The following is a 20959-nucleotide window of genomic DNA, read 5'->3' as shown; positions in this document are numbered from 1 at the left end:
TGTGTTTGACAGTGTTGATAACCTACTTATGTTGATCTTTTTTTAGGCCTGTCTGTCTGTTCCTGAATGACCTTCCACTAATGGTCATTTGGTTCCTGCAGGCTTCAACATTCAGGTAACTCAATATGTGGAGTTTTATACCGAGCCCTTGAATGAAAGCTGGTCATTCACAGATGTCCTGTACTGTATAGTGATTTAAATGTCCTTTTTGGGGGTTATTTGCACTTGAGTTCCAACAATGTTCATCAAAATTGGCTTGATTCAACCGGAGTCCAGGACGAATACATGCGATGACGTGGTTCATAGTTGGTACAGTTGGTACATAAATCTGTCACTTATTCTTTTGGGATTTGGATGTCCGTCTCAAATGGCAAATAATAGTATATATAGTAATAGTCTTTAAAATGTCTGTGAGTTGTGGGTTAAGGTGAGGACTGTGTGGAAAGACAAGTAGTGTTTCAGGTGCTTCATCTAACTTTCACCAGCTGTTGTTAAATTCTTCCGGCGGCTCTAATTGTTGTGTGTGTGGTTTAGTATAAGGATACATGGGGATTACCCGACATAGTCTGAATGCCTGCTGTCTAAGTGTGCATTGTATGGGGACAGGAGTTCATTCTACAGTTTCTCAGTACACTCTGACATGGGACATAATGTGCATCCTCTCCGGGCTCGGTTATCTCAAAAATACATCTTTTGTTTGCATAATTGGCTGAATGAATGCTCATGCAGAACGGGGAGAGGATAGAATGTAACCAGTCTGTTTTAAATGATTATACATTTTTAAAATGTTTAACTGTTGAATGGGGCTTTTTTTTTGTTTGGATATAGAGTGAAAGAATGGGTGTTTTGTTGTGAATGGAGAGGTTTTTGATAGTTGGGGTGTTGTGCGATTTAGTATGAGTCAACTGTTGTTCTTGTCCATGCCCCTCCGTTAAAGTAAGATAAGCTTAGTATAAATGTCAGCGTTATCTCCCTCAGGGACAAACTGCTGGTGTGGGAGCTCTGCGCTTTACCGTTGCCCTTCACAAATGCGTTTGTGAACCTAATGACATACAGCAACATATTGTAAACCTGTGATGTGTATATTCTATCAAAGTCTGAGGTTTAAATGAATGATGCATAAAGACTATTGTTTTTCTTTTGTCTGCATGTGCAGCATGCTGCCTCTCTTTCTGAAGGACGGTCTTTTCGTGCCCTACGCCGTGACCTCGCTGGCCTTTCTCTTCTTTAGCACCTACCTGCTGTCGGCACTGGACCGCTGTTCAGAGGAAGAGCTCGGACTGGAAGCCTACTACAAAGTTTTGTTCTTCCTACCCAAAATGGACCTGGGTTGTATAGTCAAATGGAAGGTCAGTGTCACCTACTGTTGGAATGACAATAATGGAAATGGGTATGCCATGAACGTTTAATATACAGTCGTCCCACGCACGCCACATTGAACTTCACTCTATCATGGTTTTTCAAAATATATTACTGTAATTAACATTATTGCTGTTTGGTGGTTGACTATGGCCTATTATTGGCAAAAGAATATGCATATTTAATTTTTGCCAAAATTAACTCTAAATTCCGTGCAGACCTCACAGCTAGGACACCAGGGTTCAATTCCACCCTCGGGCATCTCTGTGTGGAGTTTCCATGTTCTCCCCGTGCATGTGTGGGTTTTCTCCGGGTACTCCGGTTTCCTCCCACATTCCAAAAACATGCTAGGTTAATTGGCGACTCCAAATTGTCCATAGGTATGAATGTGAGTGTGAATGGTTGTTTGTCTATATGTGCCCTGTGATTGGCTGGCCACCAGTCCAGGGTGTACCCTGCCTCTCGCCCAAAGACAGCTGGGATAGGCTCCAGCACCCCCGCGACCCTCGTGAGGAAAAGCCGTAGAAAATGAATGAATGAATGAACTCTAAATTCCAGCCATTTTTCAAAAGACCGGCCATTTTTGACAGTTTTGACTGATTTTTCAAAGCACACAGAATATTGTGTTCTCGGGCTATGTAAACATGGTACATACCAACTTTCAGTTTGTTTCTGCCCTTTTCTGTTCTTTAGTAACCAGCAGTAGAACATAAGTAAGTTTTCGGGAAATAACAGCTCCCAACAAAAAAAAAAAAGGCAGAAAACAGCTTTCTGTAATCAAGCGTAACTTTCACTTTGACATAAATTTAGCCAAAATATCCAAAGAACTATGCCACAACCTAAATGACACAAAAATGGTTGTCTTACATGAAAACCTCAATTTATTTACAAATATAAACACCACGACTATTCACAATTTTCACATTTGGAAGTAAACTGTGTATATGCATGCGTGTGCATGCCCGAATGCGTTATCTCCTGCACGCTACACGGATCCATGCTTTTTGACCTACTGGTTGCTTTTACAGAGAGACAGCGAGATATGCCTTTATTAGTCCCACAGGGGGAAATTTCAGATTTACTTGTCATCTGTCCATACATATACAACATTATATACAGTGAGACAAGGGGTATACGGGACAGGATGAAGGAGGGGGACCAAGGGGAACAACAAGAGGAGAGCGGGGAGGAAAAAACCCCAAACTAAATTGTGTGGGACTGTTAAAAAAAAAAAATGCATGGGAAAAGATGCATGCCGAGCTCTTATAAAATGCCCTTGGCCAAAAACTAACAGTTGTATTGTGACTATCATTTATCAAACGGAGCTATAATTTAATTTACCACCAGTGACGCAAACAGCTGATGGTGAAAGTGAGATCATTTCTCCGTCTATTTAAGCTTTATGACCCATAGATAAATCAGTAAGTACGACAGAGGAAACACCTTGTGCCCACAGCCGCCCTGCCAGCCCAAACCCATGAAACCCTATCGCCATCAGCGGCGCTCGCTATTTATGCTGCTTGTGTAAATAAATATATCTAGGCAAACGTGTGTTAATGACACACGCTATAAAAAGACACCTTCTCTTAATCTCTGACACCCTACCAATGCCCCTTCTGCTACGAGCCTGGCACTGCAGCCTGTCCAGACACTTTGGAAACTTAAATAAGCGATAAATAATTCTTGGTTTGGCAGCAGCTTTCATTCCCCAAACAGCACAGCTCAGAGTGGCACATGATCTTTCTTTATATACACACACAGACGCAATTTACATCGGCTCCCTGTGGGGTAATAACAAACAAATGATTTTTTATTCATAGGTAGAACTGTTTCTAATAATTTGGTTATCTCACTTGGAAAAAATGGGCTGCCTTTTTTTGCATTTTACTAAAGAATTTCAAATAGAATGGCCCGGAAGTTGGGTGTGTCATGTATCATTATTGGACATGTTGACAAACACAAACTTTGGTCTAGTGACAGTGTCACTGAGGAAAAGACCGGAAGCATAACTGGAGGTTGAGGATGCTGAGATTCTCATTGGGAGTTACTTGAAACCAGCAAAATGGAGAGCTGTGAAGCATACCAGTATATTCAAGAGTCAAACTGTATGCTGAGTACAACAAATTCATACATGTTGGCAGGTCTACACTAGTACTGAAAGTCCTGCCTGCCTTGGACACCACCCTCTACCGGTTCTCCGTGCCCTCCGGTAGGACGCGCCCCACTATTTGAGAAGCGGTGAGCTAAGGCAAAGTAGCGGCATATTCTAAAAATTTAATTTAACACACACAAAAAAAAACTTTAAAAATCAACAGTAATTTTACAAAAATAAAGTAAAAATATGAGGAAAAAATGTCATAATCTAACAAGAAAAACTCAAAATTTTACAAGAATAATATTGTAATGCTATGAAGAAAAATAATAAAACAAGATAAAGTTTTGGATATTATGTGGTGGGACCAGCAATGTTATTTGGTCTAGAGACCACTGAGTGCCACTGAGGAAAAGACAGGAAGCAGAACTGGACATAGCAGAGATGAGGATGCTGAGGTTCTCATTGGGAGTGACCAGGATGGATAGGATCAGGAACAAGTACATCAGAGGGACATTACATGTTAGAGGCCTTGGAGATAAAGTCAGAGAGGCCAGACTGAGATGGTTGGGGCATGAGAGATAGTGAATATATTGGTAGAAGGATGCTGCGTTTAGAGCTGCCAGGTAGGAGGCGTAGAGGAAGACCAAAGAGGAGGTTTATGGATGTAGTGAAGGAGGACATGAGGGTAGTTGGTGTGAGAGAGACAGATGCAGAAAACAGGGTTGGGTGGAGGAGATTGATTTGCTGTGGCGACCCCTGAAGGGGAAAGCCGAAAGAGAAAGAAGAAGAAGTTGACAAACACAAACTGGCAGGCGCTATGATCCAACTCACTGAGTGCACTCAGAATGTAAAAATTCATTGATTTTTTTATGAAGAAAATATGAAAAACCATTTGAATCATACATAAAATATATATAATTAAATAATGCAGTTTAATAGACAATCATGCCTCATCACAGTATAATCTCATAGCTGTCTTTTTTTTAAACGCAGGCCCTATTAAGAATAAAAACGCCTTGTTCTGTTTTGATCCACCTAATGCTAACATTCATGTGCAAAAGCATCAATTTCATCTGCAGACAGATTTTTTTGTTGTTGTGCAGAAATAGCATCTTTTAACCAGAACATTCACAGAGCCAGCATTTGTGAGAACCATGAGACATTGGACAAAAATTAAACACATCCATGACATTCCGGCAGTCTACTTATTAATGAGATCTGTCACATGGAAAGATATGGAGATCAAATGAATGTGTCATAGCTATGCAATGCATTCAAAAAGCATTCTGATGCCCCTTCCACTTTTCTTATGCATTTTTTGAAAAACTCCCGTCAACAATCCATTTAGAAACCCAAGTTTTCCCATAGAAAAAAAATAACATTTTAATTAATCTGTTGTTCACACTGAGCATTGGTTTCAGCACGTTGGGACGTTTGTTCCGTAGAATAATAGCATGAACGGAGTGAGCCCTTTTGTGTGTCATACAGTCTCAGTGGGTGGAGGTTGGGCCACTCGTATACAGACTGCAGAAAAGTCTAGCCTTTTGAGGAGCAATGCAACATTGTAGAAATTAAATGACTGGATTCCAATATTGGTGTTTATATGCACTTTGAGTTGTTTTATGCTTGTAAAGCTATGGGATGGTTGTCACTTTTTCTTCTATCAAGGGTGTGTATTCACAGGCCTGTCCATCTCACTAAGGGTGGATCAAAGGCTGCATCGTGTCCATGAGGATGGAGGTTTTTCACTTCATGACTTGAAAACCAACTGTTTAAGAGGCTCTTCTGAGGGCAACCAAGAAGCGGAGAATATAATCGATTTTTCTCACATTTGGTGGTCATGAACAGGCTGAAGAACCACATACGGTGTTACTGTTCTAGCATTATGAAAAAGTACCTTTTTAAGTAACCTCACCGCAGTTTTGTGTCTGATCTCTTCAGGCAGATCATTAGATGTAATGGATTGTTTTTTACTCTGATATGCATTGTTAGCTAAAAACTCTTTCAACTTGGAGATTGAAAAGTGAAAGGATGCAAGGACTACATTGATATCTTGTATCTGGTAATTAGGATTTTAGTCCCATAATGTTCTGACTTTATTCCAGGGTTTTCCCCAAAATAATTTCCAAAATCATCATCTTTCTCTTTCGACTTTTCCCCTCAGGGGTCGCCACAGCAAAACAATCTCCTCCTTCCAACCCTGTCTTCCGCATCTGTCTCTCTCACACCAACTGTCCTCCTTCACTACATCCATAAACCTCCTCTTTGGTCTTCCTCTACGCCTCCTACCTGGCAGCTCTAAACGCAGCATCTTTCTACCAATATATTCACTATCTCACCTCTGGACATGTCCCAACCATCTCAGTCTGGCCTCTCTGACTTTATCTCCAAGGCCTCTAACATGTAATGTCCCTCTGATGTACTCGTTCCTGATCCTATCCATCCTGGTCACTCCCAATGAGGACCTCAGCATCCTCATCGCTGCTATGTCCAGTTCTGCTTCCTGTCTTTTCCTCAGTGGCACTCAGTGGTCTCTAGACCAAATAACATTGCTGGTCCCACCACATAATATCCAAAATGTACAACTTTATTTTGTTTTATTAATATTTTCTTCATAGCATTACAATATTATTCTTGTACAATTTGGAGTTTTTCTTGTTAGATTATGGCACTTTTTCTCAATATTTTTACTTAATTTTTGTAAAATAACTGTTGATTTTTAAAGGTTTTCTTGTGTGTTAAATTAAATTTTTAGAATATGCCGCTACTTTGCCTTAGCTCACTGCTTCTCAAATTGTGGGGCGGGTCCTACCGGAGGGCACGGAGAACTGTCAAAGGGTGGTGTCCAAGGCAGGGAGGACTTTCAGTACTAGTGTAGACCTGCCAACATGTATGAATTTGTTGTACTCAGCATACAGTTTGACTCTTGAATATACTGGTATGCTTCACAGCTCTCCATTTTGCTGGTTTCAAGTTCAGTCTGTACAGTACAGATTAGCACTGTAAATATATATAATCGTAGTAGTATTTCAGAACGGGGGGGGGCGTGAAAATAATTCTGTCATCCAAAATAACCAAATAACTAGCGTAGACATGAGTTTAAAAGGCTTGTCTTTGTATTTCAGATACACTGCATGATTTTGTTGTTGTCAACCAACTCTGTGACCCTTGGTTTCCAATCGCACTTAAACGTGACGACAGCCTCTCTGTTTGTGTTGTAGTTCTACATCAGCATCACAGCCATGGCCTGTTTGAGCGTTGCCAGCGTGACATTCGACCCGCCACCTCATCTGCCCGACTTGTTTTCTGTCGTGGTGTCTACTTTTGCTTTTGTGCATTTCTTGGGAACATTTATCTACTTCAACATCGTACAGTTCAGCACGTTACCAAGCAGAAGAAGCCATAAGAAGAACAAATAATTCCAGCAGGTAATACACACACACACACACACATTTGGACTTGCCATTGATTCAGCCATCACTATGATGAAACCTATAGCTCACTGTCAGTACAAACCAAATTACTGTTTATTTTTTTTAAAGAAAATTTTGCCCATCAATCACAATCTTTATATGATGTCATTTTATGTACATCAGAATTACATCTGTTTATACAATAGATTTAGCTTTTTGCTAAAAAATAAAAAAAATGTGGATGTTTTTAAGTCAAGAAATAAAGCAGCAATATCTTAAAGGGGAACTGCACTTTTCTTTTTACAAAACTTTGCTTGTTATTCACAATCCGTATGTGAAACACCAATACATATTTCTTTCCCTTTTCTGTACATAATAACAGAGAAAACAAGTTAAATTGAGCTAGCTAACAATGCACGTCATTTGGAGACAACTATTTCGACTATGAAGCCCTCTAACGTTTTATCATTTGATATACACTGATGATAACGTGTAATACTTACAGTATCTTGCCGTATTTTCATGATTTAAAATATTACCTTAATGTCTTTCCAAGGCGCATTGATTTCAGAGACCTGTTGATCGGAACTAACGCTACTTCGCTACGCTGAGACGTCACTCACAACGCCTATAGCGAGACGTTGTGATACTCCGGCATAAATATACTAGTACTCCATGTTAGCTGCTACAATAACAATACCGCTGTTGCTCTGTTAACATACAGGAAATAGCTGCTGGCGTCAAAGTAGCTGTGACCCAATGATGTACATTTTAGCTATCTCATATTAACTTGTTTTCTCACGTTATAATGCACAAAAAAGGGAAAGAAATGTGTTAATGTTTCACACATAGATCAGTTCCCCTTTAAGACATCAGGTGATGGAATATCTGGTGGAAAAACAAGCTAAAGTATCACTTAACAACAAAGTTCCCTTTATTCGGTATCTGAACGATGCTTTTTGGCTTGTCTGTAATACTCAGCAGCAGGTTCATCCCTGACCACATTCCAGCAAGCATAGATGGATTCCATACACGCTGTACGTTCTCATAAACTACTGTTTTTAGCTTATTTTGCATTAATATCCTAATTTGACCCAATACTGTATCTTGGAAACGATAGCAATCTGCACTTCTGACTTATTTTTTTTTTTCTTTATTAGTGACCAAACCATGAAAAAATATTCGGGAATCATTTTGCTTGTAGACCAGTGAAATCAAAGGACGCAGGGTGCCACTTTTTTGTGTGTCATTGTATCAACATATTTTTTTACTCTATTTTTTTCCACTTTTCTTCCACAATAACAAATGACCCCTGCTCTAAAATAATAACCCAAATAATAATAGTAAAAAATGAAAACATGTACCATGTAAATGTAACGTAGTTTGCTGGCCTCCTACTGTCTATGTGGGAACCACTGCTGAGATTAACTGGTCATATAATTAATGTGACTAAATAGATGGTGCTCAGCTTTTTTTTAATTGTATTTTTCCACTGTATTTTTTACATATCCAGCATCAAGCAAGTTATTTTGTACAAAATGATTTTCTAAAAACAAAATAAAAGTTTGCCAACGACCCAGAGTGGGCGCTAGCTTTATTATATTACCTTGTTAAAATTATATCATTCTAAGCAGTTTTATTTGTCATTTTGCTAAACCTCTCCTGACTTTTCCGGCAGAGACAGAGACAATAATTAGAGGCAAATTACATCGACTAAGCTTTTTACGCACCCTTATTAAAAATTCATTTCAAGTTCTTGATACCACAGTGTTCTTCCGCATTTCATTTCCAAACCGATGACAGGACAGGCCCTTTAAAAAGAGATGATGGAAGGTGACATATCTGAGCATAATGCTATAAAGTTGAAATACCACAGAAAAAGGTACAAGCAATTTCGCTCTCCAATCTCTCTGGGAGTTAATGACATAGGCATAAAAAAAGCCATTAGAACTATAAATGTTAGCGGGTCAGTGAGGGCTGCTGCAGCATCACAGAGTGGGAGCCTGTGGCTAATAATGGCTCCCTCCACATGGGAACCCAAGATCAGACTTATTTTTTTTTCTTTGGTGACAAAATCCATTTAATAACTGTTGTGAACAAGCTTGTTTTCGCTTTCAGATTTGTGTTTGTCATTATGGAAGACTTTTATTGCTTCAAGTTGTGTTTTTGGTCTATTGAGATCCAATGAAATGAAAAATTCTACCTGGCATGGCACAAGTTATATATTGGATCTGCGTTAGTTCTTAAATAGGTTACCCTATTCACACACGTCTACAGAAAAAAATAAGCCCAGTAGTAATTTTTGAATGCTTCCTGCATTGTGGCATCGTTTTTGTTGGCTTATTTTAGGCTAAAACGTCTTTAACATCACCTAAAAAAAAAAAAATAATAAAGTCCTACTACCAGTCACATTGCCACCCACCAGCAATTTGCCTGCCTTGTCAGACCTGAGATTGACTGGTGACCCACCCAGGGCGTCCCCACCTCTTCACCCTATGTCAGCTGCTTTTGGCTCCAGCCCCCTCATGACCTTCCACAGGCTGAGGAGGAAGTTTGTCTTGATACATAACAAAATGGGCCCCAGCATTCACAAACGCTTTGTGGAATTCCGCTTACCGAACAGCAGAGGCTTTAACGATTACAAAAAAGTAATACCAATAACATTAAAATCATGTAATAACATAGTAATAACATAATAATTTGTCCATTGAGCCGTATTATATAAGTATTTTCTGTATGATTCCAATTGTTTTTAACATTTTCTCAAGTACAAATGGCTGAATTTACACATTTACTGATAAGAAGGCGGTTCTGACGTTCTGCATTAAAGTTGAAGACGTTTACGACAAAGTATCGGAACTTTTCTGGAAAAGGATAGGGTGCAAGTATTTAAATAATAAATTGTAAGGACAATTTTTTTCAATTAATAAATACATGTGCCTAAAACATATTTTAGTTTTGTTGTTCTCCCCTTAATGAGTAGCATATATTAGCATGTATAGCTTAAAAAAGGACAGCCTTGGACTACACCACTGTTACCCTCCCATTCAAATTCAGTTAAAATATTGGGAAATAAGTCAATGAATGACTTGAACAAATGAGCATATATTTATTTGAGTCTATCAAAAAAAAGATAAACATTAAAATCATGCTTAAACGGTGGAATAACGATGGAATAAATGCTTCATCATGTACCTATGGTGGGAGTAGCTCCGTCATTCAACATTTTGAGACTTTGATCAAAGGTAAATATTTGTTACCACAGTAACAAGGTCAACTGCTACTTAGGATACTGCATCTCAATTCCGTTAGGATTATCGTACTGGTACACTGAGTACTTCCTGTATCCTCGTTGAAACTTTGCACTAATGGGAGCTCAAGGGAAGTCTTGGTGTGGAACTCGGGTTCCTTCCTCTAATCAGGACCGACAGTTTGACTTTGGAAGCAGTGAAATCAAATTGGAACGCTTGAACGGCTGGATGAAAACATTAGTTATGTTTACGGCTGTGCTGGCTTTGTCCTTCACGTGGCCTCTAAGGGCGTTAAAGTGAGAGTTACACGATCCACCTTATGCAGAAATAGGAAATGTTGCTGTGAACAGCAGCTGTTGCTTAGGTCGACTCGTGCAGTGAGAGGCCTCGGCCTTCCCAGGCACTGCCAAATAAAGAGACTACTGTGTTGTAAGACCCCCCCCCCCCCTTTCCCGATCCCCCTCACACACACTCTTACTTATCCAAGGTGTTAAACTGCAGAGGTGGACAGGATTGCACAGTTTCAGCCACAAATGAGATGAGAGTCACGGATGGAAAGAACATTATTTGCACAAAGTTGCTGGATTGGGTTTTTTTTTTTTTTTGTGCGTAATCCAAATGTGACAGAAGGATAGACGCGGCTAACATGACGTATGATTCGCCTCTTAAAGTTGCAGGCGCTTCTTGGGCAAACGAATGACGGCATCCGAGACATCTCGGCCTCGCAACTGACAAGCGCAGATTCCACATCCATCTCCAGTTTTACCACCGTGGGATCATACGCACCGTGCTTCACGGGAGGTGAAGAGCAATTCCGTTAGCTGTCAGCGGCGGGGATGCCTCGCAAAAAACAAAAACCTGGGGAATATGGCAGAAGAAAATATGATTGTAACCCGTCTGGCACTCAAGATGGTTTGTAAGCCAACATGATGAACATTTTCAATACATCAGAAAAGCTTCAATTTTATTTGCAAAGTTGTTTATTGTACCTCAGTTCATGATGGACTTTAGGAATTCATAGGAGCTAGCCTTCTTCGCGGCACCTGAAAAGAGAAATAAATACAAGTTAAAAAGGAAAACTGTATATACAGTCGTCCCTCGCCACTCTGCGGTTTAGTCAAAAAATATGCACATTGAAGCAAATTGTATATTTTTGCAAAAGAAGCATTTTCAATCATAATAACGGCTAAATGGACTCATACAAATATAAGACTGTTGCTGCAGTAACTCATGCCAAGCTAAAACTCCAAACTCTGAACCCTGACGTCGCTTCCTGTCCACCCGCCACTCATCTAGGGAATCCTCGATTACACACACAAAGATCTTATTCATGTCTTAGATGGCTTATTTACTCTTGTTTTGTCTATTATATTGCATAGGATGTGTAAAGACGACTATAGGGATGTTATTTCATGTCTAGAGGGCTCTAATAATTTTAACCTTGTTTAGAAAGTCTATGAAAATCAGTTGGATGTTTGCAGAATAAGGAATCCTACTTCACGGAAATTCACCCGCTCAATTAACCGTGATAAATGAGGGATGACTGTATATTCTTGTTTGCCCAAACACATTAAATACTAATCTTAACTGAAAAGTCCATACTTGTTCCACTACTAAACGGCCTATAGTGTCCGATGGTGCAGTTCCAAGGCAATTTCCCCGTAGGAAATGAAATGTATTGCATGCACACGTCATTATGTGTGCCAAAGAAAAGGAAAGCCATAACTATAGAAGTGAAACCTCAGAAAAGAGAAACACCCACCAATTTTAGGCGCAATTTTATGCAGTATGACAGTAGACGGTGTTAATCACAACATTAAACAATTATTACCTCTGCAAAGGCATATTTTTGACACACATTATTAGATTGTGCAGGTGTACCTAAATATTGTAGCCGGTGGGTGTATTTTGCACCCTTGGATGAAATGCGATGTCATTCAGTAAATCAGAAATCCCACCTGAAAAGATTGCACACTATGCAATCCAGCACGCGGATCGAAGTTCGTTGTATATTGGACCAAAACAGCCCGATATACAACTCCCTGCTTTAATTACTACGCCGTGTTCAATCAGAAAGCATAAAACTCCCAGCGGGCAGGTGGCATGTGTCAGTGAGGCCTCCAAAGATTGATACGGCCGTGTCTCTGCGCTTCTTGGGCTGGCGGCGGCCCCACGACCTGCGACACGGCCCCATCATTTTTATGACATTTTAAGGAATATTCTTTTTTAATACAGCCCATTACGGCAGACATACAAATCTTTCCCGCTGTGGCCCCATCTACAGCCTGATCAATTTTTACACTGCTGAGCCGTCTCCTTGTACGCCATTGTGTCACTCTCAAGTTTCATTTTTTACAGGATCATATGGGGAAAAACTGCAATACATTACCACCTTAGACCTATTTAGTGTTTGACTGTAACTAAAAGCTTCAGAGAAAACGTAATTTGTTTCTGTAGTAAGCAGAACTGTTTAAATGTTATTTATTTTTATGTGCCAAAGAAAATATATTGTGAAGCGCTGCATTGATTTAGATCATAACCACGTCTCCATACGGACAGGAGCTGCTGAATTTATGAATCCTTTGCACAACTCCTTTAATTGAATTTTCCAAATCTCACACCACACACAAATAATCAATACATGCTGCTGTGTGGAACTTGCCTCAGAATTATTAGGGCCTTGCTTTTTCAATTTTGTACTCATCAGCAGATACAGGCACGGCCGGTATTTGTAATGCAGGAACACCCCTGAGGATTTATGTCTGCTCAAAGCCTGATTGTTCCCTGAAAGTGACTTCTTCTGTAGACTTTTGTTAACATTATACAATGTCTGGAAGCACTTCTTAACAGTGCACCCTTTTTACGGCAGGAGTACTCATTTTGTTAGCTGCACTTGCCTGGTCCATTTATCGCAGTACATTGTGTCATTTGGAAAGGTGAACAAGCTTAGTCTTGATGATCAAATGTTTGAGCAACAGCCTACCGTACAATACTCGGGCATAATATCAAAAAATATGTATAACGACAACAGAAATTCAAACAAAAAATGTGCCACCACAACACAAAAACAATTTAAACAATGTTGGCGGCATACTAAGTGTGACGTTGCTTCCACATTCTGCTCCAGACATCGGAACAAGACTGTTTTTAGTGATGAGACCAGTTGATAGACATGGTCTCGCCAGCGTGTCCTGGGTCTTCCCCAAGGCCTCCTGTTCGTTGGACATGCCCTGGACACAAAGCCAGTATCACTGCAAATGCCATACCAATTCGTCTGTCAATCTTGCGTTCCATCCTTCCTTCACTCATGAACAAGACCCCCAGGTACTTAAACTCTTCCACACCCCGTCCTGGAGATGACACTCCATCCTGTCATCCTGTTCTGGGTGGGAACCATGGACACGGAAATGCTGATTCTCATCAAAGCCGCTTCCCACTCGGCTACAAACTGATTCAGTGAGAGTTATAGATCACAGCCCGATGAAGCAGGCAGGACCACATCCTCTGCAAAAAGTACAGACTCCCATGCACCCTAAAGGACCCTCCAGAGCAGGGGTCTCAAACTCAATTTACCTGGGGGCCACTGGAGCTAGGGTCTGGGCCGCAACAGGTTTTCAAAAAAACAAAAAAAAAACGCATTTATTAAAAACAGAAAAATGAATAAACTTTGCTTCGGTTCCGATTTTCTACAAGAAAAGCTCTGATAAAACATTCCACTGTTCTCAATTATCTTTTTATATATATTTTTCTACACAAAATAAGATCAAGAATCAAGATCAAGAAAATCAATCAGTAATAAATAAATATAATAATAATAAAATGGCAAATAATAAAAACTTAAGAAACCACATATAGTTGGTGGGTAGACAAATTATTTTTTTCAGATTAAAATGAACAAAGCATTATTAGAGCCCTGTAGACATGACAAAACACGACTATAGTCACATTTATACTCTTTTTATTTACAACATATTGCGCAACTGCAGGGTCTTGAGACACATGCTAACTCGCAAACTAGAGAGCTAGCGACCTAAACGGTAGCCTTAGTTATTTCCTTTAAACTTAAATAGCCAAAAAACTTACCACTTCCACACTGATAGGGATGATAACTATTAACAGTTATTTAACCTTTAACATGAACATTAATCAAACGTAATAATTTTTTCTGGGTACATGATACCATACAGCATCCATATCAAACTTGCGCGGGCCGCACTAACATTAAACTTTCATATCAAGGCGGGGGCCTCAAACGAGTGTCCTGCGGGCCAAATTTGGCCCGCGGGCCGCGTGTTTGAGACCCCTGCTCCAGCGAGTGTGGATCTGGCCCACAGTTCCACGACCAGGACGAAAATCACACTGCTCCACCTGAATACGAGATTGAACTATTCAGTGGATCCTTCTCTCCAGACCTCCTGAATAGACCTTTCCAGGAAGGCTGAGGAGTGTGATCCCACGCTAGTTGGAAGTGGAACTGCTTATTTGTAGGGATCCCAATTAGCTGAACTATAAAAAAAAACAAAACATTAAACGAGTCAACTATGGACAAAATGGCCTCACAGCTAGGAGACCAGGGTTCAATTCCACCCTCGGCCATCTCTGTGTGGAGTTTGCATGTTCTCCCCGTGCATGCGTGGGTTTTCTCCGGGTACTCCGGTTTCCTCCCACATTCCAAAAACATGCTAGGTTAATTGGCGACTCCAAATTGTCCATAGGTATGAATGTGAGTGTGAATGGTTGTTTGTCTATATGTGCCCTGTGATTGGCTGGCGACCAGTCCAGGGTGTACCCCGCCTCTCGCCAGAAGATGGCTGGAAAAGGCTCCAGCACCTCCCCGCGACCCTCGTGAGGAAAAGCGGTAGAAAATGAATGAATAAACTATGGACAAAATCTAACAAATCAGATTAGTTTATGACACTCCTTGTCTGCCACCTTAAATGCACCTAAAAGGTATTACAGGTTAAACCCCCTAATTTTAAATTAATTCAGCCTACAGATCAATTGCAAACATTTGACATAAAAGTAGCTTTTCCCACATGATACCATCACCAACTCTCCAGCAACTATTGAGTTATCGTTTGTTTGCTTAAAATATGTGCCTCAAAACACATGGAGGCCCCCGCCCTCTCTCACTGCTATCTGCGATGACATTGTGACGTGTGTTGTTGTAAGGAGGTTTATGCAAAACTGATAAATTTCACAGATCCACCATGTGACAAAAATGTGACATTCCTGGGGTATGGATCCACAATGCATCATGTATGTTCAGACCCCTTACTGGAACAAATTAATATAATTTCTAACAACCTTGTCGGAAAACAAGCTTGCCCTGTGACAATAAGCCCCATTCACTTTCCACCATTCACCATTGTAAGATTGGATCACAAGAATTGCTTTGCTGCAGGCATAATATGTGCCTAAAATAATCCAATTAATCCTTTCCCCAGGAAATCTACTCGCTGACGTGTTGGTGTAACCATAGAAAAATGTTGTTTTTCTCCAAAGGTCACAGAAAACTTGATTGTCTTTGCTACTCAAACAAGCATCCATTGATGTTGCAAATGTTAAATGGCAAGGACAACGCATTGAGAAGCAAATCAAATAGTGAAATAGTAGCAAGGGGAAGTCCTTGGGAAATCAAATAGCCTTGTGACTCCATTTGTTTTCATGCTGATCCTGAAATCCAGCTAGCAGATGTAACAAGATGTTCTTTAGTTTTTTTTTTCAAGATCAGACATCGGCATAGATAGATAGATTTACAGTGCGGACGTTAAGTTTGTGTTCAAAATATTTGAATGAAATATTCAGCAATTGTCGGAAATGGGATCTGGAAAGACTGATTACATTTTGGGGGTGATACCGATCACCGTCTGGATCCAGGAATTTTTAAAAGGATTCTTTAACATTGCGATACAGGACCATTTGTGAATATTCATTCATTCATTCATTTTCTACCGCTTTTCCTCACAAGGGTCACGGGGGTGCTGGAGCCTATCCCAGCTGTCTTCAGGCGAGAGGCGGGGTACACCCTGGACTGGTCGCCAACCAATCACAGGGCACATATAGACAAACAACCATTCACACTCACATTCATACCTATGGACAATTTGGAGTCGCCAATTAACCTAGCATGTTTTTGGAATGTGGGAGGAAACCGGAGTACCCGGAGAAAACCCACGCATGCACGGGGAGAACATGCAAACTCCACACAGAGATGGCCGAGGGTGGAATTGAACCCAGGTCTCCTAGCTGTGTAGCCTGTGCGCTAACCACTCGTACCACGTGCAGCTCATGTTATTCACATTCATTAATTCATTCATTTTCTACCGCTTATCCTCATGAAGGTCACGGGGATGCTGGAGCTTATTCCAGCTGTCTTCAGGCAAGAGGCGGGGTATACCCTGGACTGGTGGCCAGCCAATCACAGGGCACATATAGACAAACAACCATTCACACTCACATTCATACCTATGGACAATTTGGAGTCGCCAATTAACCTAGCATGTTTTTGGAATGTGGGAGGAAACCGGAGTACCCAGAGAAAACCCACGCATGCACGGGGAGAACATGCAAACTCCACACAGAGATGGCCGAGGGTGGGATTGAACCCAGGTCTCCTAGCTGTGTAGCCTGTGCGCTAACCACTCGTACCACGTGCAGCTCATGTTATTCACATTCATTAATTCATTCATTTTCTACCGCTTATCCTCATGAAGGTCACAGGGATGCTGGAGCCTATTCCAGCTGTCTTCAGGCAAGAGGCGGGGTATACCCTGGACTGGTGGCCAGGTAATCACAGGGCACATATAGACAAACAACCATTCACACTCACAACCGGAGTACCCGGAGAAAACCCACGCATGCACGGGGAGAACATACAAACTCCACACAGAGATGGCCGAGGGTGGGATTGAACTCGGTCTCCTAGCTGGGTGGCCTGCACGCTAACCACTTGATCGCCATTGTCCATAGGTATGAATGTGAGTGTGAATGGTTGTTTGTCTATATGTGCCCTGTGATTGGTTGCCGACCAGTCCAGGGTGTACCCCGCCTCTCGTCTGAAGACAGCTGGGATAGGCTCCAGCACCCCCGCGGCCCTCGTGAGGATAAGAGGTAGAAAATGAATGAATGAATTTTGCTGAGAATCACAATATGGGGGAACTATGGCTCTTGGCAGAGGCCTCTGCTGTTTGATTGATTCTCGTCCTTGGCTCACAAACAAATAACAGGACTGTCTGACTAGCTTGTCGTTCCAACTGCATACAGTAGCTTGTCATTAAAATCAGCGCAGAATTACATGTCTTAATCTGTGTGTGTTTTCAGGCACGCCTGTCTAATTCTACACAAAATTAAACCACAAATCACACAAACCACGAGTCTCAGTGTTTGAAATTCTAACTTTGGTCCTTCACATTTTCTGTGCTTCATTCCGCTAACAAACAGGCGAATCAATACAACAAATTCATATTCTCGCAAGAATAACGTGTGTCCAAACTATTAATTGGACACACGTTCTTTCGCTGACTTAAGATTTCTCTCATCTTAGCATCAGTTCATTCCAGTCCAGGCACAGTAGACCAAAGTGACCTTACAATCCCAGCTGGCATCTGCTTTGAGTCTGAACTTAATAAACCAAACAAGCGCTGCATACAAACTAGGATTTTTTATTACCAAGCAGGAGATCTCAGGATAAAAGCCTTACAATAATAAATACGCAAATGAAAATCGATTATGTCATAATTTTGCCGGCCTCCTTATATTGCTGTGTGCATGCGTGTCTGTCAACAGTCAAGGAGAAGGTTCACTGTGCATTGGTTCAGCACCTCGAAGTTTCATAATGCAAGAACAACTGTGAACAGAGTGAGACCTCTCAGTCATATAGCTGCTTTGTCTGCATGGAGGAAGGCGGGGTTGCTAGCGTACACATACAGCAAAAGAGGGGAGCTTTTTGAGGAGCAATGCAAGGTGACGTAGTAGGAGGGAAAAAGATGCTATTTAGTTTTTTTTTATTAAACAAAATATTGCCCAATTATATTATTCATAATTATATATCATGTTAGCGAGGCATTTAAAAACTAAATACCATTTGAAAAGTGCTGCAAACGACGAGTATTAATTGCTGGTGAGAAAATACACATCACAGACGCCAATTCCACGACTTTACAGAGTGAAAAATTACACAGTAAAGAAAATATTACATAATTATATTATTCATAATTACATATGATGTTAGCGAGGCATTTAAAAACTAAATACCACAAAATGTGAGTGGAGTAGCCATAAACGACTCATTTTCGAGAGTCGCACGTGAAGCAAGCAGATTAATGAACTAAATCGAATCAAAGGGGGAAATTTTCCATAAAAACCCAAAACATATAACAATGAAACACTGAAGTTGTCAAATCCCAAAATAAATATGCCCCTTGAGAAGACAATAAAATGGTTTAATTTCTCCTCTTATCAGCCAACACTGCTGATGCAGTATTAGTAAATCTGTTTTTGTTAGTTTATCTCGAAGCCACTGAGTCAAGAGGCATAAAGCCTCAGATTCATCATTGGGACGACATGGAAAGTCAAAGGACAGGCGTGTTTTTTAATATGCTTTGGCTTTATCAAATGTATGAATGATATGAAAAATCACCTACCTTGCTTTTTGGTTCTTTTTGGCATTTCTTGCATTAAGCCATTATTGCATTAAGTGGAGAGAGCCTGAAGTGTGAGTTATTTTTATTGGATGGATGATTAGTCAATTATTGTTTTTATTCTTCCAAGTAAGGTTGTGCATGACAAATCCCCAATGAAATGTAGGATGTACTGTGTTAACTCCCTGTGCTTCTTCAGCTCCTCTTTTAGGTCTGCTGCAAACTGTACATGTTCTTGTTTATTGCTGCCCTCTGCTGACTAATTAAAATACTAAATTAAAGTGCAGCACAAAATCAAAGGAAAAATTTGCAAGTATTTGGCACTTAAAAAAAAAAAACCTCAGTCCTTCAGCAAGTCAGCGTGAAAGGAAAAGTCATATCAAAGGTGGGTATTCATTACGTAATAAAGCTATCATCTGAAGAGATAATGATTTATAAAGGCATGTGTAATACGATGAGACAGTTCTGCCTATTCTGAAGATTTAAGACCAAAGAAAGGTTTTGTCTTACGAATATTTCCTCAAGCTCATCCCTGGCCCTGATGAATGCATTCAACGATTGCTCCAATTTAGACAGCAGAGAGTCCAATCTGGTCAAATCAAAAATGACAAATTGGGATGACGACATCATCCAACTATACTTGGTTCAACTTTTAAAAATATGTCAAGGAAAAAAAAAGCTCTGCCTTATCTCCAGAATGGTTGCTATTCTTAAAATGTGGGGGGGGTGGAGGTCATTATTGATGTGCAGATTGTTTGCAGAAGCTAGGCCATAGGTATGGGGCCAAATGAATAAAACGTGAAGTTGATTAGCTATCGATATGAAAAAGTCATGTGGTGTCCTATCATCACGACTGTTATCACTACCGGTTTTATTTGCTACTGTTTTTCACAAATTTAACATTGTACATGCTTTTTTATATTAAATATTTATATTATATAAATATATATATATTAATATATATATATTATATAAATATAAAATATATTCCGGTTTCCTTCCACATTCCAAAAACATGCTAGGTTAATTGCCGACTCCAAATTGTCCATAGGTATGAATGTGAGTGTGAATGGTTGTTTGTCTATATGTGCCCTGTGATTGGCTGGCCACCAGTCCAGGGTGTACCCCGCCTCTCACCCAAAGACAGCTGGGATAGGCTCCAGCACCCCCGCGTCCCTCGTGAGGAAAAAGCGGTAGAAAATGAATGAATGAATGTTTTTTTTATATTTCCTATAAAATATGTTATTTTTATAATTTTTTTGTAAGTTTTGAGTACAACAGAACTTTCAGATTATTAGTCAACAGATCCGGAGAATGTGTCATATACATAAAATTAAGAAGCAATTGAAAATATTTAGTTGAATCGCTTTATAATGGAAGTATTTTAATGGGACGGGAGAATCTCTCTCTGAATGTTGTGAACTCCTGTTTCAATTAAATTATGATGCCCCTCCCATGTCCATTTTAGTCACATTTCCCCAAATAAATCAGTGCAGTGCTTCTCGTGACGCCACATGACCAACCACTGATCACTATGAAACCACTGTAAACTGAGCTCATGACATGTATTCCTGACCCCACTATGAAATTAAAAACTAATGCTTATCTTGATGGATGGGCCAGACACCAAATGTCTGCCTTGGCTGAGGAAATGGTTCTTGTGTTAAGTGGCTCTTATATAACTATTTTTAGTGCTAAGTAAATCATTCATAATTTGGCCACGGATGAATCCCCGTCATTTCTTGTCTCCTGTCATTAAATTCTGATATGTCATTATGTACATCGGGATAGTGTGGCAATTGAAATATGGCAACTCGTAAAAAAGCATCTTTCTGTAAGCCTGTAAATCAGTGCCTTGGTTTTGTCATCAGTTTGATAAAAATAGTAACTTTCAACTTACGGTATCTGGTTGGTAAGCTAACCTTTAAAGCTGAAGCATTTCAATACTCACAATACAGGATCAGGGACCCCAATATAAGACCATGAAAGTATTAATTATAAGCCATTAGGTTTAATTAATGCAATACTTGTGTTTTTACTGTGCAGCCTTTGGTTTGATGACAAAAATATGTGAACAAGCTATTTCAAACGGGCTTTGAAAAATAGGAGGGTCTTATATTAGAGTCAATACGGTAAATATTATCTGAACATATTTACTGTACTTACATCAGCATGTCCCATTTGCAGGGGTCTTTTACC

The 20959-nt window shown here is 40.1% G+C and overlaps 1 protein-coding gene and 1 long non-coding RNA gene across 4 annotated transcripts in view; one reads left to right on the top strand and one right to left on the bottom strand.

Annotated features, from left to right (window-relative positions):
- Window positions 1-11018, top strand: part of alg6 (ALG6 alpha-1,3-glucosyltransferase) — a 20969-nt gene extending 9951 nt beyond the window's left edge. For 2 of the 3 annotated variants that reach the window (XM_058073237.2, XM_078789971.1), the window contains exons 12-15: window positions 47-115; window positions 1157-1349; window positions 6676-6882; window positions 10790-11018. In XM_058073237.2, the coding sequence (XP_057929220.2) occupies window positions 47-115; window positions 1157-1349; window positions 6676-6873 (460 nt within the window). In that variant the 3' untranslated portion in view covers window positions 6874-6882; window positions 10790-11018. Of the gene's footprint in view, window positions 1-46; window positions 116-1156; window positions 1350-6675; window positions 8443-10789 lie in introns of those variants that run through there. The other variant, XM_058073236.2, reaches the window with a different exon arrangement.
- Window positions 9998-20959, bottom strand: LOC131129558 (uncharacterized). The gene is made up of 3 exons (XR_013627251.1): window positions 20927-20959; window positions 11108-11161; window positions 9998-10976 (listed from the first exon to the last, which is right to left on the bottom strand). It is a non-coding gene; the product is annotated as an uncharacterized LOC131129558 (long non-coding RNA).

This window comes from Doryrhamphus excisus, linkage group LG4 (genome assembly GCF_037039965.1).
Source record: "Doryrhamphus excisus strain RoL-2023G ecotype Guam linkage group LG4, RoL_Dexc_Guam_v1.1, whole genome shotgun sequence".
Lineage (NCBI taxonomy): Eukaryota > Metazoa > Chordata > Actinopteri > Syngnathiformes > Syngnathidae > Doryrhamphus > Doryrhamphus excisus.
The sequence above is the reverse complement of the archived record's forward strand: the minus strand, read 5'-3'. Positions and strand labels throughout refer to the sequence as shown.